Raw genomic sequence first — 27750 nt, 5'->3', positions numbered from 1 at the left:
GTACAACTAACTATAAATATAAGGCAGGATTTGAAAGTAAAGAGAAAGTAATGATTTTGATGGAAGGGAGAATTAAGGACTATTTCAAATAACATCTGGACTAAGATTGGAAGAATTTTAATCAGCAGATGTGGGTAGGGGGATTCTAGGCTGGGGCACCAGCACAGTGAAGGTCTGGAGCAGGAAAGCGTAGGGGTTTTCAGGGAGTGGTGGGTGGTCCAGCGTGGCAGGGATGGAGGGAGCCCGCATAAGGGAGCCAGATCGTGGAGGCTCCTCAATGTCATTGTCTGACAATGACGTTGCTCTGCAGACAACACATAAGCATGCTAATTCTCAAGTAAGCAGGGTATGAATTTTAAAACCTTACTCCCCTACCTTTTGGAGGAAAAGGGAGTTTACTGCCTAGCTCAATGTGATACTGTATCGTAGACCACTGCAGATGACTCTTCCTCTTACCCACGTTGCAGTCATCTCCTTGCCAGGAAGGTGAGCACACACACTGGTACCCACGGCTGGTGGGGTCCACAACGCATTTCCCATCATGAAGACAAGGGTTAGTGGCACAGCTGTTAACTGAAAACACATTGCAGATACAGAGCAGTTAATCACACAGGAAAGGTAAGGGCAGTGCTAGGTAAATATTTAATTCTCCCAGCTAATATTTGATTCTTGCTTATTTCTGTGTACTTGCCCTGAGAGGCCACACTATGAAACAGAATGGGTTCCCAGAGGTGCAGAAGAGATGTATTGGGACTGGATGCTGGCACTAGCTGTGTACATACACACGTGTTAGACAGTTGGATCCCTAAATGTAGGAGCTGGTTCAAATCCAAATACTGCTTACAAGTCCCTCGGCTCGGGAATGATGATTACATTGCCTTGGGATACTTAAATTCTACTTGAATCAATGCCAATTTAAAACACACGTTAAGGAGAAAATGATGCCTGATCAACCATCCTCCCTGCTCCAAGTTTTCTCTTTTCTAAAGGTCTCACACTGTAACCGGGCCTCCACACAACATGCAATCATTCAGAACAATGCCTGCAGGTGAGCACTACGATACCCTCTCTTTATGCGGTGTGACCATGAGCCTGTCTAATTCATCCAGGCCCTGGCGATGCACAAGCTCCACTGAACTCTTGGACTCCCAGCTCCCAGGTGCAGTGACCACACTCTCTGTTTGGGTCTGTATAACTGGCCTTGTCATGCTACAGTTATACAATAACTGCCTAATAAAGGTTTCTGATGCATATTTAGAAAAGCCAAAACTCATAACAGAAGGAGAAAAACCATCTCCAAGGAGAAAAGTCAGTGGTAGAATGAGAAAGAGAAGGCAGAAGTCAAGAGTTCTTACTCCAGAATAACCCTGAAGACAAATGGGCTAAACCTGAAGATGGTGTCCCTGCTCCTCATTGCTACTTCATATCTACCTAAGATCACCTGCATGAGCATAGCACCTATATGTACAAACACTGCACCCATGGACTCTGTCATAAAAGACACAGCAACAGCCAGTAACAATGTTCCTAATACTCACCTATAGTTATCACTGCAATGGCTATAATTGGCTTTAAGGGAAACTTGTGAATTATGTTCTACCTGGTATTGGAATATATTTGGCATCTGGAAATGAAGCCTGTGAGTCCTGAAGCAGGGATCCCAAACTTGCCAGAAGAAGGAGCCAGCTTCCATTTCCCAGCAATGCTCGGACCACTGGCACGAAGGGGGCACCGATGCATCAGGGCTCTGCGGGGCTGCGTGGGGTCCACGGCCCTCCAGCCACGAGCTGGATGATGGCTGCCTGGTTGGAACTCTGCTTCTAACTCCCTTCCCTTCTCCCCTCCTCCCTTCAGTCCCCATTTCACCCCTTCACCAACAGGAGTTTTCCTTTCCTGAGTCTGGACAAGCTAAATATCCAGCAAATTTTGACCCTGACATCAAAGGAGGTATCATCCTACTTCCTTCTACCTTTCCTTAAGTGATAAAGAATCACGTGGATGGCTTTATTTCCCTTGTCCCAGCAACTTCAACATGGATATAAAGATATATAACCTCAAGGGCAATGTCACACAGTCACTATGGGAAAGGTTAGTTCATCATCCTCTCACTGAACACATCTCTCCACCCACATTTATCCACTGACATCATAATCTTAGGGAGACAAAGGAGCCTGGGCTCCCCTGGATCAAGAGAAGTTTCCCCGGTGACTGGGGGGCTGGCTGACTAACTCAGAAGCTCGTGGCTCTGATCCGGGAGCAGGCACCCGCTCACTCTGTGTCTCAGACAGGCCACCTAAAGCTTCTTGACTCCAGTTTTCCACCCTTCAGTCCTGCTTCACTACCCCACTCTGGCCTTGCTAGAGTTAAAGGCATGCTTGAAAAGCTCTTGCAATTACGGGGCATTACAAGTTACAATGGCACTACTACTGATGTCACACATGGCCAACGGCATCCTCTCCTCTTTCTCCAGGAAGAATTCTGAAACTCAGGGGTGAGAAAACTGTCACCGTGACATTCTCTTCTGATTTAAGTGCTTCAACAGAAAGTATTTGAGATCACAAAGCAGACCCTGTCCTATGGCGGATACCAGCCACCCCGAGTCCCGTGCGGTCTCAGTGTGCTTGTGCGACTGTGTCCTACCTGAGGCTGGAGATGACGGGGCTGTGGACGACTGGGTGCTGCTCTGAGCAGTGAAGGTGGTCGATGTAGATGTCAACACCTTAGCTGTAGAAACAGGTGTGCTTTGGGGGGAAGGAGATGTTCTGAGGAAACGTGAAGCCAGGCTGTGCTCTTCTGTAGGGGCAAGCCCCGTGGTCCATTCTTCTGCTGACGTGGGCGCACTGGTCAGGGCGATCGATCCGGTGGCAGCATCTCTATTCACTGGGTTCCTTTCTGTGGTGACGGCACCTTCTGTTGAGATGCGTACCACTAGAATTTCAGGACTGGTTGGCGGGAGCCGTTTTCCAGCCACCGTCTGTACTGTTGTAGGACCACCCGTCAGAGATGCTGTGCTTGATGGGGGTTGGGGGCTGGGCGCGGGGGGATGAGAGGTCTGGAGAGTGGTAGCTACCAAAGCTGGAGACGTCTGGGCTAAGCTGGAGCTCGTGGCTGGAAGGGTTTGCTCAGCGGAGGACTCCGTGAAGGCCAGGGGCGAAGGGATCCCCAGAGTAGACCTCACTGTTACAGTTTCCGTGGCCTCCACGGGCAGAGTCTCCAGGCTCTGTGGCTTTGATTCTGTAACGATCTTCTCAAGGTGTGGGCTGCTCTGGTTCCTAGGATCTGCTGTTTGACTGCTGGGGAGCGTTGCCACGGATGATGCCATTATCGACGTCCAAGCTGAAGTCACAGGAGTGTCCCTTGCCTTGGGCAGGACCAGGGTAGAAGATGAAGGTGGGAGGACTGTCTGTGAGACAGACGGCGAGACAGGGGCAGATGCTGTCAGGGACACTAGTGAGGGTGCTGGCGAGGAAGACGAAGGTGCGGGCACATCAGGGGCGGACTGCGGTGGGTGAGTGGAGGCCCTGGTCGATGGCAAGGATGACGAGAACCGGTAGGGCTGTGACACTGAGGGCTGGGGCAAGGGGGGCCCTGACGAAGAAGACAACGATGTATCGCCAACGGATTCAGCGTCGGTGTCCAGAAGAACCAGAGTGGTCAGCATATTAACGGTGGGTGTGCGGGATGGAGGGCTGGCCGTGCGCAGAACTAGTGCCTCAGTGGAAGACTGAGCGTATTCCCCACCGTGGGATGAGACGTTGCTTCTCTCTGTCTGAGCCTGAGAAGGGGAAGAAGAGTCTGAATGCAAAGAGCCTGAGATCTTAACAGAAGAGGTGGAACTCTCCCTTACGTCCAAGGATGAGCTGTGGTCTGCAATGGACAGCAGTGCCCGTTCCCCTTTGGTGAAAGGAGCTGAAACGTAGGTGTGGTCTGTGTAGTCACTGGACGTCCCGTGTTCAGGGTGGGTGCCGCTCACTGCATCGTAGCTCATTCCAGTGACTGCAAAGGGAAAAACCAAAGTTAGGTCAAACTGAACAGACATCTGTGAACCTGCACTATGAGACAGACTTTCAGTGTCCCACCCTTGAACGCCTGGGGGTGACACACTTTCTCTGGATAGAGACAGTACGGGGAGGCAGGCAGGGTTTGAGTCCGCAGTGAGCGGACCTGCCCTCCTGTGAGGAGCACAGCGGCAGCAGGGGAAATGGTAATAAAAGAGAAGCCGGGCCAGGGGCCGAGGAATAAGGAACAGGTCCAGATTCCTTCCACAGGCCTTTTTTGATGAAAGCAAATTAGTATCTGAAAAGCTCTTAAGACCCCAAATAGAACAATTGTTATGCCTAAATGGAAAAAGGAAAACCCTCCCAACTTTCCATTCTGTACAATGAGATATTTCTTTCCCAGGAGTCTGGCCTAGGCCACCACATGGCCAGGTTTCTTTATTGCAAGCATCCTGGCAGACAGCACCGCCAATGCCTGGGGCAAGTGTTGGGGAGGTGGGAGAACCTGGAAAGTCCTCTTCACAGGGAGCCGGTAAGGCACTTTCTGGGTCGACAGAGAACTCAATCACTCTAGGATCACAAGCAAATTGACAGATGAGCTGAGGGGATGTGGCAAGAGATCCTGCCCCTCACCTCCATCACCTCCAAGGACTCGCGAGGCTGCCAGTGAACCCGAGACCGGGGGGGCGTCCCAGGTCGCCGTCACGTTCCCCCGCTGAGTGGGGCGCTCCGCGTCTCTGGGCGTCGCTGCTGAGCGCCCCACATCCCCAGGAGTCGTGCTGCCTTTGGTGAGAGATCGCAGCGTGCGCTCTCCGACTCCAGTGAAAGTAGCCCAGGTGTGCGGGCTGTGAGCGCGGGCTCCGGGCGCCCCCTCAGAAGCCCCCTCTTCCACTTCGGAATTGACGGCCAGCTCAGGACTGTCTTCAGTGGCTGCGAGAGGGCCAAAAAGGGGAGGGCCGGTCACTCGGGGCATAGAGCTGGGCTGTGTGAGCCAGACGCTTCCCTACGCTTTCTCAGTGTTTTTATTTGAAACTGACAAGGTGAAAACCCAAAATGTGTGTTGTTCTTGCAAAGGCACCAGTGACCGAAACCTCAGGAAGCAGTGCGGGGGTCAGCGTTGCTGTTCAGGTGGCTTGGATTTATGGGAAGGTTTATTACTTAGTGAACAGGATTGATACGGTATTTCTGCTCGGTGATAACATAATAAATAGTGTTTATGTCAGGGAAATTGGTGGTGGCAGTGGGAGAGGTGAACAGTGGGCAAAAGACTAACAACCTTGCTGGGGCTTTAGACCCGACAAGGCCTGGGAGGGAGGCCAGTATCACCTGGAAAGCTTTTACCTCCTGGTAGGACCAGCGATACACGACCGACACAGGGCCTGTCGCTCTATAGTGTCTGTCATTCTATAGTGTAGTTCTTCACCCTAGCACATCAGTGAAAATGGCATTGTGGTCGCAGGTTACGGGTGGGTTTGGTTTTTTTTTTTTTTAAATGTATGTGTTTTATTTCCTTGGTAGGGATGGAACAGGGACAGGTGACACATGAATAAGTATCCTTTTCCTCCTTTCTTGGGTATATGTTTTATGCTATAAATTTAAAGAATCTTAGATTATTATATTAAATTATCAAATAAATCCTTCTTTTCAGAAATGATGGAAATGAGGTCCAATTCTTCTTGGCCTACATATCTGGATCTAATGAGACAAACAGGCTCTTTTCTGATTCTTATTCTTATTCCCAGACCAGTCTAGCCCTTGACACCCCATGGACCTACCTTGGTGGAAAATGGATACAAAGCTGAGTGTAGGTTTTCTTCATGATAGGTTTGCATTAACTGACAGACAGGAATGGGGACAGGGACACACAGTGACCTGGGGCAGCACTGAGAAAGCCAGGACCCAGTCACAGATGTGGTCTGACCCAGGCAGCAGGACTTAAGAGACCCACAGAAAGTCCACCAGGAGAGGCTGGAGAGTTGAGTGTACCCGAGCACAATTTCCCTGGCAAAGAGGACAGGGCTGGAACGGACAATGATGGTCGGGGCTCTGTTACACAAGACTTAGGCCAACAACCCTGTCAGGCTGACAGACTTAACACAGGGGAAAGTCATGCCCTGAAACAGAGGGGCTGCATCTGAATCCAGAAAAAGGAACGAACCAAGAACTCTGAAAACTGGATGGCAGAATCAGTCAGCTGTGGGCTATTCAGAGGAAAAGAGAGAAAGCATTATGTTAACCCAGAGTGAGGTGGTTTCAGGAACGAGGCTGTTCCTTATCTGGTGCTTTAGAACTGAACCCCAAGGTCCACTCACACTGAGATCGCATTTTCCACACCAATCAACTGCACCCTGACTGCAGAGTGCAGGGTACTGAAGAGACGGAAGAGGGAAAGGCTATGGGACATGAGCTCCTGGTCTGAGATGGCAAAAATTCTGAGCGCCACAGGGGTAGGGCGGAAAGGATTCCTTGTGCTTAGGAGACAGATAGTGTGTTTTCCATTCACAGACATAAAAGAACACAAATAGCCTCCACCCATACATGTGGTATTCTTTACGATAAAGCGTACGCTTTTCCACATCACATCAGTAGTGATAAATGTTAATTTTCCTCATCAATTAGGGTACTCATAGCGGGGGGGAAAAGAGCTGCTATTATGAATGGTGGAGAGGTAAGAATTTAAACCTATTATAAGCTTAAATGAAAAGTTACTGCATTTTTGCTTTAGTCAGCATACAATTACATTGATAAGGCTGTTGAGAATTGTTTTTAAATATTTTCCAAAAACATTATTAAAAAGGAATATCAAAGGAAAAGCTTTCTCAAATTGATAGATTGGACTTCATCAAAATTAAAAAAAATTTGTGCTGCAGATGACAACATCAAGGAAGTGAAAAGACAACCCACAGAATGGGAGAAAATGTCTGCAAATCGTATCTCTGATAAAGGACGAGTACCCAGAATATACAAAGAACTCTTACAGTGCAATTAAAGAAAGACAGGGCTTCCCTGGTGGTGCAGTGGTTGAGAATCCGCCTGCCAATGCAGGGGACACGGGTTCGAGCCCTGGTCTGGGAAGATCCCACATGCCGCGGAGCAACTGGGCCCGTGAGCCACAATTACTGAGCCTGCGCATCTGGAGCCTGTGCTCCACAATGGGAGAGGCCGCGATAGTGAGAGGCCCGCGCACCGCGATGAAGAGTGGACCCTGCTTGCCACAACTAGAGAAAGCCCTCGCACAGAAACGAAGACCCAATACAGCCATAAATAAATTAATTAATTAATTAAAAAAAAAAAAAAGACAAATAACCCAATTTAAAAGCCGTCAAAAGATCTAAATAGACTTTTCCAAAGAAGATATACAAATGGTCAGTCAATGAGCACATGAAAAGATGCTCACCATCATTAGTCAGCTGGGAAAACTGCAAACCAACACCACTTGAGACACCACTTCACACCCACTAAGATGGCTAGAATCAAAAAAGCTGGACGATAACAAGTGGTGGTAAAGGTGTTAAGAAACTGGAACCCTCGTACTTTGCTGGTGGGAATATAAAACGGTGCAGTCACTCTGGAAAACAGTTTGGCAGTTCCTCAAAGGTCAGAAATAGAGCTACCATATAACCTGGCAATTCCAAGAGCACACAAAAACTTGTACCTGAATGTTCACAACAGTACTATTCATAATAACCAGAAGGTGGGAACAACCACCCATCCAATAATGGATAAAAGCATAAACAAAATGTGGTGCAGCCATATGACGGAATAGTATTTGGCTATACAAACGAACGAAGCACTGACATGCTGCAATGTGGATGAACCTTGAAAACATGATGCTAAGTGAAAAATACAGAAGGCCACATATTGTATGATTCCATGTATAAGAAACGTCTAGAAGAGGCAAGTCCATAGAGACAAAAAGTAAATTAGTGGATGTCAGAGGCTGGGCATGGCAGAGAATGGGGAGAGACTGCTCATGAGCTCAGAGTTTTTTGGGGGTGATGAAAATGTTCTGGCATTAGGTAGTTGTGATGGTTGCCCAACTTTGTCAATATACTAAAACCCACTGAACTGTACACTTTAAGTGGGTGAATTGTATAGAATGTGCATTATATCTCAATAAAGCTGTTTAAAAGGGGGTGAAAGGAGAATTTCTCTCGATGAAAGCCCAGACCTGGGGTGAACAACCACTCACGAGAAGGTGATACTTTCACCTTCCAGAAGCTGTGTGATTGCGGCAGGCATGGGGGTACGGCGTGGGGCGGGGGCGCTATACGGTGTGGAAGGACACGGCAGAGAAGTCCCCGAGCTGTGTGTGGGAGGGGCACGTGCCAACAGCAGCATCTTGGAGATGGAACAGAAAAACTGGGGGACATACAGGGATATCGGTATCAACCAGCTAGAAGGACGGACCGGGAATAATGAGGGGCCCACGGAGCTATTTCATTAATGCGGCAGAAGATCGCAGCCCAGGCACCCCTCCACCGTCCGCGGGGTGCGGTTCCGTGAACGGAGACTCACTGGAGCGCTCCCCGCGTGGTGCCGAGGAGCCCAGGCTTTCTGAGGATGAAGACAAGGAGTCGGTGGCCGGTTCAGAGTAGTTCCTCTCACCAGGCGCTGGGTCACTTCCTCGAGACTGTGGGGCGGAGGCTGAAAACCGGGTCAAATCCGAAGCGTTCACAACCTCAGGATGGGAAGTGGAGCTTCCGGTTGCATTTGCGAACGGCTCGCTGTTGGTCAAGAACCAGCGAGCAGTGCTCTCTCCACCTCTTGCCGGCGGGACTGACCGAGACACAGTCGTTGTCTGAGACACGGGGCTGCCACTCCCCGCACCAGAGCTGCTGGCGAGTTGGTGTCCTCTGGAGGCTGAAAGGTGTCAGAGAGAAAAGGCCATCACATGGATGCAAGAGAGATCCCTCCACAACCGAGACACGAGTCCTCCCTAGGAGAAGGTGCCCTTTGCAAGGACCTTGTATAGTATTTACTATACGTGCAACCTGACGTGCATTTTCAGGTTCTAAATAATTATTTCAAAACTCTTCAGTGTCAGTAAGAGATCAATACTAAAAACAAAAATTGGTGAAGACAGGAGCTTTTAAACAGTATGTGCAAAGCAGAGTAACTTATAGGCTTGAGTGTTTTATTCTCTTTCCCCAGAAACATGGGGTGGTATGAGCCAGTGAGTATGCTGTTATGTCCATCAAATACAATGTGCCCAAATACTGTGCTTAGAGCATTTTTCTAAGGCAGTTCTATTATTAATAAAACTAATTTTGGGGACTTCCCTGGTGGTCCAGCAGTTAAGACTCTGTGCTCCCAGTGCAGGGGGCCTGGTTCCATCCCTGGTCAGGGAACTAGATCCCGCATGCCGCAACTAAAAAGATCCCGCACACCACAACGAAGATCTCACATGCTGCAACTAAGACCCGGTGCGGCCAAATAAATAAAGAGATTTTTTTTTTAAAAAGATTATTCTAATTTTGAAGTAGAGCAAACAAAAAATCAACTATAGGCAGTACACTAAAACCATGAATTTAGGGAGTATGTTTATATCTGCACATTTTCTTTGTAAAGATGATATGTACGTAAGATAACTGAAGCTAGCTTTAAAGAACAGGCCAGCTCTCAGTTTGAAGATATGCTGCAGAGTGACAAGATGCACCAGCAGTGGGAGCTCAAGGCGGGGGTCTCAACTCTGTGGTGAGTGAGCTAAAGACCACGCACTCACTACTTAAACCCGCTGAACCTCAGTTTCCTCATCTACAAGAACGCAGGAGGAATGACGCCTGTTTGACTAATTTCACAACATTGTCATGAGGATGAAAATCAAAATGAGATAATGTGGTATACCAGATAAAGGAGATGGTGTTATTCAAGAACACAGTGGTTTTTTTTTTTAAAGGTTGCAAATGGTCTTAAAGTGATTCCTTGAGAAAATGCAGCAATTTAAAAATGTCCATAATAAATCAAATAAAGATCAAAGACTTACTTGGGGAATCATTTTGCCAAAATTCTCCTGAGACCTTGGAAGACGTAAGGCCAACTCCATTTTCCGTGGATGGCTCAGTGAGTTCCCCATCCCCTGGGCTCCTGACTACTCCACTGTTTCTTCTCCACCCTGCCTCAGAGGGTGAAGAATGGACTGATGCTGAAGTTGTGGTCATTTCAGAGTCCTCAGGGAAATGCTCTGTCTCATTTAGAGGTCCTGGACTGATGGCTAAAGACTGGAGCATCCTTGGGACACCGTCGGGGAACATGGTAGCAACAAGGACACTCTTTGTCCCACTGACCGAGGGGCTGTGGACAGCAGTGGAGTTGTTTAAATCCTCCGTACTTCCAGAAGCTAAAATGGAAGAAAATATGCTTCAAGATTAGTTGGGGTGTATCTGGATACAAATGATGTTAATTACATTTCGGTAGATGAATATAGATAAGGTGGATCTAATAGATAAACACACATAACACACTCGTCCGCCCTCTCCTCACAGAGCTAAGTGGAGAAGCATGAGGTCCTTCACTGAGCACAATAAAAGCTTCAGATCAAGCTAAGAGGAAGACAGGAGAAAGCCTCTAGACATGATTTGCATTTGTCTTTACAGAGGAAGCTAAAAACTTCTGCTCTTGAATCCCACTTTATTACTTACACAGGACAGACCATTGTAACAAGGTGCAGGATTTGTTTTCTTTTGTTTTAGCAGTGTAACCCTTTTGTTCAAATGCTATTATAGATTAAAACCCACACACGTGGGCTTCCCTGGTCACGCAGTGGTTGAGAATCCACCTGCCAATGCAGGGGACACGGGTTCGAGCCCTGGTCCGGGAAGATCCCACATGCTGCGGAGCAACTAAGCCCGTGTGCCACAACTACTGAGCCTGCGCTCTAGAGCCCACGAGCCACAACTACTGAGCCCGCATGCCATGACTACTGAAGCCTGCGCGCCTAGAGCCCGTGCTCCGTAACAAGAGAAGCCACCGCAATGAGAAGCCTGCACAGTGCAACGAAGAGTAGCCCCTGCTCGTTGCAACTAGAGAAAGCCCACAGCAAGAAGACCCAATGCAGCCAAACATAAATAAATAAAATAAATAATTTAAAAAAAAAACCCCATACATAAAAATAAATCAAAGTGGGTGCCTTGCAGGGGGCCCAGTCACCACTGAGGAGGCCTAGGGATCTGCAGACCACAGTCAGAACAATGCTGGCCTAGAAAAGTAATTCCCAGCCTTGCCACCATCAAGTGTTCTTTATTATTCCCCACCTCATGGCCATAGTAAACCTTATGTTTTGAAAGACTATTAACCGAGCTGCATTTATTAAGTAACAGAGCTTCTAATCAGCAGGAGATACTGATTGTTACCCCACTGATTTGATTTAATTCCATCCAAAAGCAACAGGCTCCATTACTATAGTTAGCTCATTAGGCTTGGGAGACCAGCTCTCGAGCTCACATACTACTCCAGGAGGTCAGGGACTCCAGGTCAAGACAGCTTTTCTGATGAAATGGATGGCAGACACTGGATCAATTGTCAAGAACCTCAAGAACTGAATTATACACCACTGGTCAAAATGTGCAGTGCGCTCTGCAGCAGTACTGTGGCTTGCTGGTGGCTCCCTTCCACAAAGAACTTTCCAAAGGACACATTGAGAAATGACCTCCAGAAGGGCACACTGAAATCTTCATTCCAAACAGGAATAAACTGCGGGAAAGCTTGGTGAGTGGGCAAGATCCAAAGGTAAGAAGGAAGAGTGCTTTTTTTTCTTTTTAAGCCAAAATTTTAAAAAAGTACTCTCTACACTTATATAATGAAAGGCTTCAAATTGTTAATTATGACTCAGGAAAGTAAAAAAGAAAGTTCTCATTATAAATGGTTCCCTGAAGATGAGTCCAATGTGCAGTCATGACCAAAAGCACAAATAAATATCAAATATACACATATAGGGAGAGCACAGGAAACAGAAAGGTTCTTTTCACCTTTGTACAAAACCATAGAACCAGGTGTACCTAGAACATAGGCCGCAGGTCTGGTCATTGGACCTCCATGGAGACAAGGAAGATGCAGGCAATCCATAAAACTAGTAATTAGGGCTTCCCTGGTGGCGCAGTGGTTGAGAATCTGCCTGCCAATGCAGGGGACATGGGTTCGAGCCCTGGTCTGGGAGGATCCCACATGCTGCAGAGCAACTAAGCCCGTGCGCCACAACTACTGAGCCTGCGCGTCTGGAGCCTGTGCTCCACAATGGGAGAGGCCGCGATAGTGAGAGGCCCGCACACCGCGATGAAGAATGGCCCCTGCTTGCCACAACTAGAGAAAGCCCTCGCACAGAAACGAAGACCCAACACAGCCATAAATAAATAAAATTTAAAAAAAAAAAAAAAAAAAAGACATCCTCTCCCTTTCTATATGTATCCCCCCAACCCCCAACCCCAACACATACGTTGAAAATCTCTGGACTAGAACAGTGGACTCTATATCTTTTTAAAAAAAAAAACAAAAAACTAGTAATTAAAACATGGGAATATAAAGACCTGGACACAAAAATAGTTTCATCCTATAGCCATACCTACTTAAAAACAAAAACAAATGGACCTGGGGTTTTTGAGCACAAGCCACCCATTCTCCTTGCTTGACCCTGCGATAAACCTTTCTCTGCTCCAAACAAACAAACAAACAAAAAAGGTTCAGTATGAAAAAAGGAAAGCACAACACAGACATGCCCCAAATCCTCACTTGCCCGCTTAGCTTCTCAGGCCCAACTTCATCAGTCACCATCTATATCCGCCAATGACAGCCTCGTCAGATTGCTGAGTGCTCTTTCAAAACACTTTTATGCCCAGTAAACTGCATTATTTCATCAATTCAATGCACAGTGAGGTTTTATTGGACTCGGCATGAACACCTGTCCAGCAAAGCAATGGCCTCAGAAATACAATTGTAAAAGTCACAACTGCTGGAAGTCACAAAAGGAAAATGGCTAGGTTTATCCCTGACCCTGAGGGCTCTGTGGAACACTGCTTCACCATCTCATTATCATCAGTATTAAAAGCTCTGCCTTTTACTAACCAATTACGATGTGCCACTACTTCATGTACACCTCCATATATTGTGCTAAGTAAGTACTTTATATCTATAATCTTGTTCAGTCTTCACAGTAAAGCTAGGAAGCAGTGTGGATACTTCTGTAGAGCTGGTGCTTCTTAATAAAAAGAGAAAATGCTTGCTCAAACTAACCTACAGTCACCACTTATGTTACTAAATGAGCGCCTGCTAAATACATCTAGGGTGAAATGTACCATGTTTCTAATCAGCAGACCAGCACTATTGATTATTTAATAATTGCCTTTCCTTGCTCATTTTCTACCCTTGAAGCAGCCATTCAAAAATGGGAAGACCGGGCTTCCCTGGTGGCGCAGTGGTTGAGAGTCTGCCTGCCAATGCAGGGGACACGGGTTCGAGCCCTGGTCTGGGAAGATCCCACATGCCGCGGAGCAACTGGGCCCGTGGGCCATAACTACTGAGCCTGCGCGTCTGGAGCCTGTGCTCAGCAACAGGAGAGGCCGCGATAGTGAGAGGCCCGCGCACCGCGATGAGGAGTGGCCCCCGCTTGCCGCAACTAGAGAAAGCCCTCGCACAGAAACGAAGACCCAACACAGCCAAAAATAAATAAATAAACAAATTTAAAAAAAAAAAAAAAAATGGGAAGACCATCCATTTGGGAGCAGAAAAAAACTAAATTCCCTAATCTTTATAATAGGAGGTGAAAGGAACGCCTACTCCTCTGAGAAAACTATACGGGTCACTTTCCCATCACAACACAACATACTGGAGCCGCAGGCGTGCATCGCAGTGCTCACCCTTGGCTTGACTGCTATCCAGAACTTGCCAAAAATCTGGCAGGAGCGGCTGATATTTGGGAAAGATATGCTGAATCTACAACCTTCTGAGTTATTTATATCCGCTTCCTTTACAAAGTGAAATCACCACGAAGCAATTTACCTGGACCACATTAGCTCAGCTACCCATAGAAACACTTCCATGAGTTGAGATCCATTATTACACCCTCAGCTCCTATTGAGAATCGACAGAAAATATCACCTTTTAAAGAACATCAGCACAGTTTCCACAAAACAGCAATTGAAGGCATTTTCTGTTATGAGCCTCAACATTCCTTATATAAATATGCCTCCTAGAATGTACTGCCCCCAAAACACTGAAGCCTATGGATGAAATTGTATACTCACTTTATCTGACAATAATATCATGCCTCACCTGGTTTCCCTTTGTGCCCTGGCTTCCAGGAAGCTCAGTACTAAATTCAGTGCTCAGTTGTAGCCATTTTCACATAATTCAACATACACATATCTCTTTTTGCCTTTAAAAGAGAACTTTTTTCCCTATTAGTTGCTTTGCTTACTTTTCCCCCTAATTATCAAATAGTACATGGTCATTATAGAAAATATAAAAAGTACAGAAGGAAAAAAAGCAACAAAAGATCTAAAGCAGCAAGCAAAATAATTTCAAACAGCTTCCGATCTCTTTTTTTAAAATCTGAGTTAGCTGTCTGGGCTTTTACCTGCTTTAACACATACATTTATTAGCATGCAATTTATTTTTGGAAGCAGGTAACCCCTGACTACCTGAGCCTCAGAAGAGGTTGTGCTGTGTGTATGTTTCTATGTAGCAGAATGAGAAGTGAAAGGAGTCACCGAATACAAAGGCTGATGTGTTTGGAATAACAGATGCTGGAACTAGAAAGGATCTTTAGGATCAACTGGTCTAATCCCTTCATGTTTCAAATAAGGACTCCCATCCTCCCCAGGCCAGGCTCCTGGCTGGAATTCTAGTGCTCACCTAGTGAGAAGCATCACTCATCTGACTGGTCCAAGTGCCAGGACTTTCACTGGGTCACGTTTACTAGTGGACAGAGCAGCCAAGTGTCACAAAGCACATGCCCCTACCCCACTCCCTCTTGGCTTCGATTCCCTACAGAGAGGCCAGTTGGGCTGGGTGACTCCCGGTCTGCCTTAGGCAAGTCCTGCTGGCTTTCTCAGCACTCTTGCCTGCATGCCTAGCGCTCCTAGATCCTGTGCTCAGAAAATCTAAATCTCAAGATTTGGATTTTAGGGGAGGTAGGAGGTACACCAGAGCTCTGGTTAACAGGGTAGCAGGGACCGGCCCAGCATTAAAAGTAAAGCAGAGCTTTGTTTCCCATGTGGCTTCGGATCCTCGTTCATGTCCCCTCTGCATCCCTGCAGGGAGGAGAGCAGGGGCTGTCAGGCTAGATCCAGACAGTCCTGGATGCCTGGCTATCCCCTCATTTAACAGCACACAAAGCGCCCTCCAGTATCTAAGAGGGAGGTGGGACCCTACCTAGCACAGAACATCCAGTTCACTAAGAAGAAATAGAAATGCTCAGTGAAACTCAAGGAAGAGGAGCGATATGGTAGAACTCTTCAAAAATTAAAAGTATAAGGTTCTAAAAGAATGAATGCTCAAGGAATTGGAGGGCTAATTATTTTTTTCATGTTAAAAAGTATAGGTGACTACAGAGTCAAGGCCAGTAGTTGGAAACGTAGGCTGATTTTCAAATATACCACAGTATACATACCACAGTAGTGGGTTGAATTTAAAGTATAAATATTAAATGACCCTGACCAGAATCAAGTTTAGCTTCCTAGAAAATGTTTCCTTTCCACCATTTCATAAAGCTGGTTGTAAACCACTGAACCACAGAACTTTGAAGCTGGAAAGGATCGTAGCTTTTATCCTATCTAACCAATGTTTAATAATCTGAAAAACCAATCTCCTAAAAATATGAATCATAAATTATATATATACCCAGTCAGCAGGAAACTGTATACAGAGTATATGGAAGGGGAATGGGCTGCTTTAAACAGGCATTCCAGAAAGGACCTCTGGGTTCTGTTTTTGCTTTGATGACATAAACCTGAACCCCTAGTCTTGTAAAGTACTTCTAAAAACCTCTGACCTATGAAAATTTTGAAATGGCAATTTCTGAAGCCACCTATTTCCCAAGAATATTTCCAACCCTCTCTGTCCTGCTCCCCATGGCATGGAGATGAAAACACAAGAAGCACGCCCAGGCTCGGTATAAAACCTCGGAAAAGAGAAACAGTGGGCAGAGTTTCCAACACTGGCCTGTGGCTGGATGACCCCTGTCATATTTGGGTACATGTTCATCCCCTTACTCATCAACTGTACCTCATTGTGGGGCAGAGGAACCTAAGAGAAGTAATAAACACAATCTGTGTCTTCAAGCGGATTACAGTCTATCTGGGTAGAAGGCATCAGACAAGCTGGTGTGACAAGGTACATGGCACAGAGGCTCAGAGGGTTGACAAAAGGCTCAGTGGAGATGGAAGGCCTGCGCAGAGACGTAACTGATGACTAGGGGTTGGAACGCAGAGAGGCCAGTGCTCCACTGCTGCAGTCTTGCAAACACCTGCCTGTATAGTTTTTTTGAACTGATGAGACAGAAAAATGTCTACCTATGTTATCTTTGCCATTGAAAGAAACATTTTTGCAATAATGAAGAAATACAAATATAACTCCTCATCAAATGAAACAATGTTCACCATTTCATTCACCCCAGAACGTGGCCCCTTGTGCAAGACCACACACCAGCCGCACTCAGTCTTTGTTATGTGTGTATGTGTGTATGTGTGGGGAGACGGGAAAAGCAGGGGTTGGTGGACGGAAAGGCCTAGAGCAGCCACCAGACCAACTATTATTTTCCTCCTTATACAGTTAAAGAAAATACATTTTAAACATGAACTTCAACACTGAGATAAATTGGGCAGGTTGTACTTTGAACCAACACTTTGCATTGGTGCTTAAAGTCCTTTCCCCTTGGCCCCTGTGATGAGCGGTAACTAGCTGGCGATCCGGGGCCATTTATTTCTATTCCGAATGACTTCAGAGGGTGCAGCTGGGATAGCAGTACTCACATGCGGACTGGCCTGAGGGAGGGAAGTAAGCCGGTGTCCTGGAAAGAGGCAGCCAGGAGAGCTCTGGTCCTGAGGAATTTCTCTGCCTGGGGAGTGTGGTCTCTCCTCCCTCCTCCACAGCAGGAAGAGAAGACTGGGTCAAAACTGAAGTGGCAGCCACTTGGGTGTGCACAGTCACTTCTTCAGGGAGCCCCTGCCCCCTTGCCGGGGAACCCCAGGATGTTCCGCTTTCCGTGTGAGGAGGGGCGGTTCTTCCTTCTGACCCAGAACTGCTGGACGACGGGTGACGCCTTCCCAAGGCTGAAAGCAGACAGCAACAATTAAAATTCCACCAGCAGACTTCCAAATGTCTGAACAATCTTTGAGTGGGCTCACCTCTGACCTCTATAAAATAGACACGAGAAGAAATTAGGAGCCATTGTTCATTCTATGAAAAATCACCTCCTGAAGGAGAGACCACAAACCAAGACAAAGACTGTTTTCAGAGCTCACAAACAAAGATTCTGCATTTTGTGGTAAAATTATCAGCAAAGGGGCACAATGAAGCTAAGTATCAGAGGATAAAGAACCAGAGGTCGGCTTCTGATCATCATGACTCATCACTCACATCCCACAAAGTTGGTCCCAGAATTTACTTGAATTTAACATAAACAAAATTTCCACTATCTGGATGACCAACAAACCCAGGCCGCATCACGTGCAGTTTCTAAGCTCTATATCCATCATTCACGAATGGAACTTAAAATACTGTCCTATGTACTCTTTACAGAACTGAGTCCCCCAACCAGACCTCCCATCACTAGGGTGTGAAACCATGGGGTTATCTTTGATGGCTTCAGCCTCTACTTTTAGGCCATCACATCACCAAGCTGTATCGATTTTATCAAGTCTTTACCAATCCCTTCCTCTCCATCCCTGAGGCCAGTAGGCCACATGTTAGCACCTGGTATCTGGATTTCTGTGTCTGCCTGGGTGGTCCCCTGGACTCCAGGTTCCTTCTGCCCCATCTCTCACCCCAGACATCTTACACCCACGTGCCAAGTGAACCCTGCCCAAATTCACTTTAATCATGTCACTGCCTGTTCAAAAACCTCCAGTGACTTTTCCCACCACACCAAATCAAAACTGCTTGGTTTTCAAAGTCCTCAGTAATTGTGCCTAACCCCACCCACATGACTGTCCTACCCGCTGCTCCTCTCCTCTGTGTGTGACTTATGTCTGCTCCGAGGGAGGCTGCTGGCCTTGCCACCCACGAAGGGGCCACACTTCTCTTCCTTCCTCTGTATCTTTGCTCATATGGTCCAGGCATCCCACTCCTCAGCCACCCTTCCCACCTCGCTCAGATATACAGGCTTAGGCCAAATCTCAGCTCTGAAACCTGTTAACTGTTTGACCTACACACGTTGGATTGATTAATTTCTCTAGCTTCAGTTTCCGAATTCCTAAAATGAGAGTAATGTGACCTCACCACTTGCTGTGAGAATTGAGAGACATGTTGGTACAGCGTAGGTACCCAGTTGGTGCTAGCTTTCTTTGTCTTCCCTTCCTCAATCAAATCTTGCTCATCCAGCCCCAGCCCCTTCTTGAAATCCTTTGCTGAAAATAGCAAACCACAGAGCTGTGCGGACCGCAGCGAGAACAGCCATCTGAGCTACATTAACACAAACACGCAGCCAAGCAGCCCACCAGACCCGGTACCTAGGAGACTGCAGCGCGTGGCAGGATCGCTGATGTTGTGTGGATTCAGACTGGCCATGGAATGTAGATTCCATGGCACTGGTCAGGCCACTCAGCAAAACTGCACCCTCACCTGGTCTAGGCTTACAACTCAATTAACCACAGTGAGCCACAGGTGGAGCCCAAGGCACAGGTCTGGTTCACCCCGGCCCAGGACCCTTGGCCGAGCACTGCGGCTCAGGATGGGGGAAGGCAGAGACCAGCAGACATTAGGTTTTCCAGGACTGGACATACATGCATGACATGAGTGTCATCAGCATAAGCTCACCTAAGGTGCTGCTCTGGGAAGTCAGAGCGGCTGCTCTCTCAGGCCCAACAGGGGAAATGGTGAAATCTGTCCTCCTTGAAGAGTCACTTCTTCCTGTAGCTGCTGTTTCAGTTTGTGGAGTGAAGTTTTCTGGAGCATCTGAAGAAGCGTGGCTCTTCCTGGGGGTCGGAACCATCACATCCTCTTTGGAGACCACTGTTGAAAAGTCCACTTGATTCTGATCAAAGGTAATATTTTCTGTGTGGGGTTGTTCAGTGTTGCTTTCTAGCCAGTGGTTTTTTACAGCAGCTGAAACAATAGGAAAATGGATCAGTGAGGACTTGTTGGCTTCTGAAAAGAGAAGTAAACCTTCAGAAAAGGTATATGAGCAGATATATCAGTGGAGAAGTGGATTCAAGGAGAATGATCTCACCTTTCTTCCTTCCAACAGTAATTATTCTTGCAATCCAGGGGAAGAAATTATGAAGCAACAATACTATACAGGGTTAAGTTTTATAATAAGTGGAATAAGCGATGAAAATGGATAGAAAGAGACCAATTTGAAGTTACTGCTGATCACATGGGTCCTTGAAAAAACCCGTTTTTATTTTCCCATTTGGGAATGATATTTTTTTTTCTGCTTAGGATCGGGGGCTGTTGAGAAAGTTCTGCAGGGATGAATGAAGTCACTTCTATCTATACGAGTCAGGCAAAAATGGCCAACCATCGGACCAGTAAAGGCTGCAGGCAGAACCTACAGTTCAACTCAAAATATCATACGCACATGCCCGCGCACACACACACACACAATCCCAAAGGAGCAAGTTATCTTCTAGATCAGCCCTGTCCAAGAGATGTATAAAGTAAGCCACAAATGCAAGCCACGTAGGTAACTTTAAATTCTGTAGTAGCCACATTTTTAAAAGTAAAAAGAAACGGGTGAAATTAACTTTAATAAATATTTTATTTACTCCAACATATTCAAAATGGTACTTCAATATGTAATTGACATAAAAATTACTGAGATATTTTACATTCTTTTTTTGGTATTAAACCTTTAAAATCCAGAGAGTATTTTGCTGGCCACACTTCAAGAGCACGCTAGCCACATGTGGCTAGTGGCTGCTATATGGACAGTGCAATTCTAGAGCAATGGTTCTCAACACCGTCCCCAAGCTGGTCCACTCCAACCCGAAGCAGTGGCTCACTTACTGGAGTTGGAGGGGTGGTGATTATAAATTCTTCTGTAAAGAGATTCTGACAAACTTTCCTAAGGGAATCATTTCCTCCACAAGCCCCTTGAGAATTACTGTTTTCATGCTTCCTATTCTGTTTCCTGTAAGTGATAATTAACAGAAGCTTCCTAAGGAGGAGGGAGCTTCCTAGGCATCTGGGCTCCTCTGGGGCCCAGGCCCAGACAGGCAAGGTCCACAGTCAGCTAGAAATGGGATGTGGAGGGGTGTTTCTGGGGCAGCCACCAAGTCCACAAGTTCAACTTGGGACTCTGGGGTTATGGACAGCAGTGAGTGACCCACACAGCATGTAACCTTTGTTCTTCCTCTCTGAGCTGCAAAGGCAAGCTGGCCTCCAAAGAGGAAGGGAAAGGATTTGAGGATGCCTTCCCTACCCTCTTGGTCAACTTGGCACAATGAGAGAAGTTATTCTCAAAAGAAGCCTGAAAAAAAGTGATTGTGGGGAGGCAGAAGGGACTTAAAACCCATGCTCCAAAACTGGTAAGCCATGAGCAAAGGGAAGGAAATGGATTTAGTTCTATTACAGCCTCAAGATGAGTGTGAGACTTGGCCAATGGTGAGTGCGGCTGGGCCTCTGGAAGCAGCCACGTCCCCTTCTTCAGGGAACAAAGGATGGATATCCCAAGATCCAGTCAGCTCAAGGAATTCCAGTCTTCTAAAGGAAAAGAATGGCCACATGAAGACAGGACATGGTTAGCACTGAACCATGCTGTCTCCCTGGAGGGTTGACTAAAAATGGAAGGCAGGAAAAATGCACTCTATAAACAAAACTAAAACGTAGACAATAGTCCTGCAGTATCCTGAATAACCCTGCCACTAACAACAACTAAAAATGCTGAATAAAATGTTTTTTTAAAAAAAAATACTTCTAAATGCATTGCTGAGTTGGCACACAAATCTTGTGAGGTCAAAAATGAACTGAGAGTTGGAATTCAGAGAGTTGAGCTAACTCTGAAGCTGGCAGCTGCCCTGGGGCACCTGCTCAATATCTGTGACCTTGAACTTCTGTTCTGATGGCCACAGGGATGCAGGAGATAAGAGACAAAATTCTTAAGGAGGGAGTCTGAGAGGAAACTCCTATATGAAGTTAGGACCAGGGCTATACCTTGGATGTAAGGCAAATAGAAACAAACCTGCCCTGCGGAAGAGGACAGCAAGGAAATCTGGAAAAAATAACTCTCACTTAAGAATTTATAACCATAAAGCTAGCCCTCATACGGGGGTGCAGCACATAGTCACAATACCTGTGTGGTCTAAACCTCAAGCCAAGGGTGTGTTTAAAAGTGGTCCTATAGAGATTACCATACTAAGTGAAGTAAATCAGACAGAGAAAGATAAATATCATATGATATCACTCATATGTGGAATCTAATTTTTTTTTTTGGCCATGCCTCACAGCATGTGGAATCTTAGTTCCCCGACCAGGGATCGAACCTGCCTCTGTTGCATTGGAAGTGCAGAGTCTTAACCAATGGACCACCAGGGAAGTCCTGGAATCTAATTTTTTAAAAATAATACAAATGTACTTATTTACAAGACAAACAGTCTTACAGATATCGAAAACAAACTTATGGTTGTCAAAGGGGAAATGTAGGGGGGAGGGATAAATCAGGAGCTTGGGATGAACATACACACACTACTATATATAAGATAGATAACCAACAAGGACAACTGTATACCACAGGGAACTCAACTCAATATTCTGTAATAACCTATAAGAGAAAAGAATCTAAAAAAGAATGAATATATGTATATGTATAACTGAATCACTTTGCTGTACACCTGAAACTAACAACACTGTAAATCAACTATACACCAATAAAATTAAAATTTTTAAAAAAGTAGTCCTGAACCTTGTGAATACACTAAAAACAAGTGAATTATATACAGGCATACTTCATTTTATTGTGCCTCACAGACACTGCATTTTTTACAAATTCAAAGTTTGTGGTAACCCTGTATCAAGCAAGTCTATTGGTACCAACAGCATTATTTTTAACTAAGATACGTACATTGTATCTTTTAGACATCATGCTATTGCACACTTAACATACTACAGTATGGTTTAAACATAACTTTTATATGCACTAGGAAACCAAAAATTTCGTGTGACTTGCTTTATTGTGATATTCGCTTTATTGCAGCCGCCTGGAATTGAACCCACAATATCTCTGAGGTATGCCTGTACTTTAAAAGGCTGAATTTTATGGTATATAAATTATATCTCAAACCACACACACACACACGCATATTCTGTTACTGGGGAGGAAAAGTGGTCCTGATATACAGCGCCTCTGGGTACTTGGCAGAAACAAATGTGAATTCTCTCTAGATGAACATACCTTCAATCCAATTTTATTATTTACTGATAAAATCCTAAGGAATAAGAGATCACAGTAAAAAAAAAAAAATCACAAAATAAACAAGAAAAAGGCATCTGTAGGCAAAAGTCAGCAAACTAGACAAGCAAAGACTTCAACTACTAGAATTATCAGACAAAGAATGTAAGTATATAAAACTCCATGAAACGAAATAAGAAGAAATTGAAAATGAGAGAAAAAGAGACTATACATAATGGCCAAAAAATTTGAAAGAAATCTGAATGGAAACTCTAGAATTGAAAAAATAATAATAATTAAAATTAGGAAACTTAACAGCAGATTAGATACAGCTGAAAAGAGAATTAAGAATTACAAGACAGGGCTTCCCTGGTGGCGCAGTGGTTGGGAATCCACCTGCCAATGCAGGGGACACGGGTTCGAGCCCTGGTCTGGGAAGATCCCACATGCCGCGGAGCAACTAGGCCCGTGAGCCACAATTACTGAGCCTGCGCATCTGGAGCCTGTGCTCCGCAACAAGAGAGGCCGCGACAGTGAGAGACCCGCGCACCGCGATGAAGAGTGGCCCCCGCTTGCCGCAACTGGAGAAAGCCCTCGCACAGAAACGAAGACCCAATACGGTCATAAATAAATAAATAAATAAATAAAATTTAAAAAAAAAAAAGAATAAAAGTGGTAGAGCTTGGAATGATATAAAATTTCCATTGAGAGAAATCAATGAACATTACCTAAAACCAAAACCAAAAATAAATAAATAAATAAACAGTAACATAAGCATGTTATTTAGAGATATGGACATAATTCCTAAAAGAATCAGTTGAAAGGGTTGAAAGTGGGAAGCAGAAAATGATAATGGTAGGAGTGGTCAGGGTTTTTATAATAGCCTTATAAAACATATTTGATCTTTAAACCATGCATAAGTTTGATAAAAATAAAAGTTGAATTTTACAAGACAAGCCCCTGATGTCACTGGCCTGGTATTCCAAAAGAACAGTATCCCACTGCCCCCTGTTTAGCTCTGGATGTGCCTCCACTCCTTTGATTGCATATGAACCGTTCCTCAGAAAAGGGATTAACAAACCATGCAGGCTGGGGCAGGCAGCACCCCAGGCCACACTCTCTGCCGTTCAAGGTCTTGTTTGATTGTGAACATCAAGTGCTTTACACCATTCCAGGCTGTATCTCAGGAAGAACAATGAGTCAAACACTAAAATATTTACTTAAGTCCAAGGACGAGTCCTTGCAGAAGCCCTGAGTTGTTTAGGGCTCCTGTGGTTGAATTTTGTCTGTGGTGTGGCTTCCTATTCAGCGCAGGTGTAAACCCTGAGGGGGAGAGCAATTCAGAGTAAAGTGCACAGGACTGGACAGGGACCTACCACATGCAGGGGAAGGTTATCGGGGAACCTGCTCTTCCTCTTTGTGGAGAAGAGAAATTGGCCCTCGAGAGAGGAGAAGGTATGCCTCAGGCTGTGGAGCCTGGGCCAGCCGGGCAGTGAGGAGAAGAGGCTGTGTGCCACCAGACACTCAGGGGCAGCCTTGGGGGAAGGAAGGGGCGTCCCGAGGCTCAGGGGAGGCTGGGACTCGTCACCTCATCCATCCCTCTCCCCAGAGGGTCAGAGGCGATTGCTCAAGCCCCACGCACATCCCGTGGCAACTGAGCCACACCGACCAGCCTCATACTGGAGTTTAGATGTCCCAATTTCCCAGGTGTCTTTTGAGCTGGAAATACCATCCTTCCCTCTGCACTCAGCCCCCTGTGTCAGGCCATCACTTTCCCTCGTACCATGAATGGAGATTAAATTAACGAGAGTTTTACTGCTTTGCCTGTTTTTTTTTTTTTTCCAAGTTGACAACTTCCACTTCTGTAATGTCTTAATGTTCCAAAACATCTGTTTGTGAACCAGCAACATCAGGGATGCCAGCACGGCCCAGGAGGATTTCCTAATTAGCAGCTGCTACAGAGTCAACTCCTCGCCACCCACCCCATGATTTGGGGTTTTTCAGCTTGCATTGTTCCCGAGCAGTGTAGTGGGTGTTTGCGGGGAGTGTGCTGTCATCCAAAGAGGCAATTTCTTCCCGGCGGCCCGGCCGCCCCCATGCTGTACCATCTACCGCTGCGGTGGCCCCATGTCAAATGCTGCCAGCTACACTCTCGCTTCTGGGGCACAGTGTTGAAGCACAAGCGCTTTATTTTCGTTTCCCTCCATTGAGATTCAGATCTCACTACCCAGTGCTAAGTGTTTTCACCTGTGTTATCTCATTTGATGCACATGACAGCTGGTCAAGTAGGTGTCATGGTACATGGAGAGACTGAGGGGCAGAAAGATTGATTGTTCAAGGTCACAGGCTCAACAGCAGAGAGAAAAGAATCTGAATCCAGGTCCCCTTCCATCACATCCCCACTTATTCGGTGACACGGGGCCTCCAAGGCACTAACCAATGAGCAGGGCCAAAGAAAGTCTCACCAGCCTCCAAACTTCAGCCTTAAAACCAACTGCACTCCCTGTCTCTAAGAGGAACGAGATGGTGCCTATCACGTGGGCTTTGGAATCGGACAGACTTGGCTTGACAGCAGCTGCATGTTATTAGCTGGAAGACTGATCAAGAGGACTTCTAAATTAGCTTCTAACTCAGAGATGAATTTCACTGGTAATGAAAAGAATGATAACAAAGAAGTAGTGCCTGGATGGAGAATGAATTTATGGGAGAAGAAAAGTCTGTTTTCAAAATATGAAGTTTGGGGTGATATTATAACTCCCAGGTGGAAATGTCTGACGGGTAGTTAAGATGTGGGCTATTGATCAGGAGGAAGGACAAAGAGGTGGCAGATGAAGGGGAAAGTCGGGGTCAAGGACTGAATTGAGGGGAAAACTTGAATTGGGCGGGAGGACAAGAGCCAGTGAAAGACACACGGATGACGAGGGAAGGATAGGATGACATTAAAAGTAGGAGTCAGGAAGGCTGTGCATGCGGAGATACAGCAGAGAGAGGCCGTGCACACCAGGCCTGCAAAAAGTCCAGAGATGAGTCAACCAAAGCCCCCAGGACTTTCCCGAGTGTCGTTTGGAAGATGGAAGATGAAGGTCAGATGGCTAGGGGTTAAGGTTCACGAGGGAGAGGTTCTAGAAGGTCAGTAAGACACTGACCCCTAGGTGCGGAATTCCCTATTCCTGTCCCCCCACCCCTTGGAGCTTTCCTGGGATCCTTGACTTGGGAAACACTCTCCAGAGTGCTGTGGAGCTGGGTGCCTTGGATCTGCACGGTTGTATCTTAGAACTATGATCGCAGGTTTCTTTGTAATTTTAAAAGATTTTCCTAAAATTCAATTGCTCACACAGAGAGGGAAGAAAAAAGACTTTAAAAAGAGAGACTGTAACCCCCCCCCCCTTTCTTTTTAATCCCTCTGGTGTGACGGATGTGGAAACCACAAGAGGAGGAAGGTACTGTTCACAGGAGCTTTAAGGGAGAAGGAAAGTAGGCTCCTCTTCTCAGAGAGGAACTGAAGAAATCCCACACGTTCACAATCTGCAAAGCACTTTTTACAGGATAATTTCGGGGGGGGGGGGCTAAGTTATCCTGTTAGATCCTGACATTCTGCGTGGCAGGTAGGCTAGGAATTCTTGCCCCATTTTATAGAAGAAAAAACTGAGTGAGGCTCAGTACTGAGGTCACTTGCCCAGAATAACCCAGAAAATAAGTGGCAGAGCAGAGACTAGAGGCCAGCTCTTTCATTCCAGTGCCCTTCCTAATTAACACACACACATGGACACCAGTATGGACCAAGAGAGAAGTTCAGCCAGCTCTTTCCAAACTAACGTATGGTGTGTGGCCTGCTTCGCTAGCTAGCACCCACAGGGCTTTGCATCATTCATTCTGGGCAGAGCTGGGAAATCGGCTGGGTGGTCTGTGGTGCCCCCATCCCTCTCCAGAGGCGACCTCTGTCCTTAGGGACCCCAGCAACCAACTACTCTGACCCTCACATGACAGGACTGGGGCCCAAAGGGGTAGTAACAGTTCCAAATCCACAATGTGGTCAGTGAGTGGCATTTATAAATTTTTTTAAATGTTCACTTTCACACTCATTAGGATAGCTATTATCAAAAAAATGAAAAATAAGTAGTGTTAGCAAGGATGTGGAGAAATTGGAACCTTAGTGCTTTGCTGGTGGGAATATAAAATGATGCAGTTACTGTGGAAAACATTTTGGTGGTTCCTCAAAAACTGAGACATAAAATTACCAGATGTTCCGGCAATTCCACTGCTAGGCATATATACAAAAGAACTGACAGCAGGGAATCAGATACTTGTATACCCATGTTCATAGCAGCATTATTCACAATAGCCAAAAGGTGGAAGCAACCCAAGTGCCCGTCAACGGGTAGATGGATAAACAAAATGTGGTATATGCATACAATGGAATATTATTCAGCCTTACAAGGGAAGGAAATTCCGACACATGTTACAACATGGGTGAACCTTGAAAACATTATGGTAAGTGAAGTGAGCCAAACGCAAAAGGAAAAATATTACATAATTCCACTTATCTGAGGTACCTAGAATAGGTAAAGTCATAGAGACAGAAAGTAGAATAGAGGTTAGCAGGGGCCGGAGGGAGGGAGGAATGGGGAATTATTACTTAATGAGTTTCTATTTGGAAAATGAAAAAGTTCTGGAAATGGGTGGTGGTGATGCTTGTATAACATTGTGAATGTAATCAATGCCAGTGAACTGTACACTTAAAGTAGTAAAAATGGTAAATGTTACGTTACATATATTTTACCGCAATAAAAAATACATTTACTGAGCATCAACCACACACAAGACATGGTGGAATCTGCTCCAGGGAGCTTCCTGCTTCCAAGAGAGCTGAACCATGGAAATAAATCCCTATGATGCTGCTGGAGCGAAGGAAGTGGCCCAGCAAGGCAGAGGGGGCGCCCAGGGAGTCTGGAAGGCGCAGCGCTAAGACCAGAATCCCATCCTCCCTCCCCCAGCTGCCGCCCCCTCCTCCAAATATCCCCGGCCTTCCATAGCAGAGCCCTCACGGCCTCACTGTCTGCACCCCAGGAATCCTCCAAATGAGGGGGATTTCAGGCCAGATGGCCAGCGGCAGGATATTTTGGGGCAGGCAGGAACCTTGGGCGCTTGGGGGGAGGGTGGCTGCAATCTCACCAGAAAGGCAGCCGCCTACTCAGCTCGGCCACTCTGGGCAGT

At 46.1% G+C, this 27750-nt stretch overlaps 1 protein-coding gene across 3 annotated transcripts in view; it reads right to left on the bottom strand.

Annotated features, from left to right (window-relative positions):
- HEG1 (heart development protein with EGF like domains 1) overlaps positions 1-27750 on the bottom strand; it is an 83579-nt gene that overhangs the window by 40420 nt on the left and 15409 nt on the right. For all 3 annotated transcript variants that reach the window (XM_082458490.1, XM_082458492.1, XM_082458491.1), the window contains exons 2-8: positions 18966-19253; positions 16961-17260; positions 9985-10338; positions 8517-8861; positions 4632-4928; positions 2641-3996; positions 457-573 (exon numbers count right to left, since the gene is read on the bottom strand). In XM_082458490.1, coding sequence (XP_082314616.1) covers positions 457-573; positions 2641-3996; positions 4632-4928; positions 8517-8861; positions 9985-10338; positions 16961-17260; positions 18966-19253 — 3057 coding nt within the window. The remainder of the gene's footprint in view (positions 1-456; positions 574-2640; positions 3997-4631; positions 4929-8516; positions 8862-9984; positions 10339-16960; positions 17261-18965; positions 19254-27750) is intronic.

This window comes from Balaenoptera physalus, assembly GCF_965194825.1.
Source record: "Balaenoptera physalus genome assembly, chromosome: 4".
Taxonomy (NCBI): domain Eukaryota; kingdom Metazoa; phylum Chordata; class Mammalia; order Artiodactyla; family Balaenopteridae; genus Balaenoptera; species Balaenoptera physalus.
The sequence above is the reverse complement of the archived record's forward strand: the minus strand, read 5'-3'. Positions and strand labels throughout refer to the sequence as shown.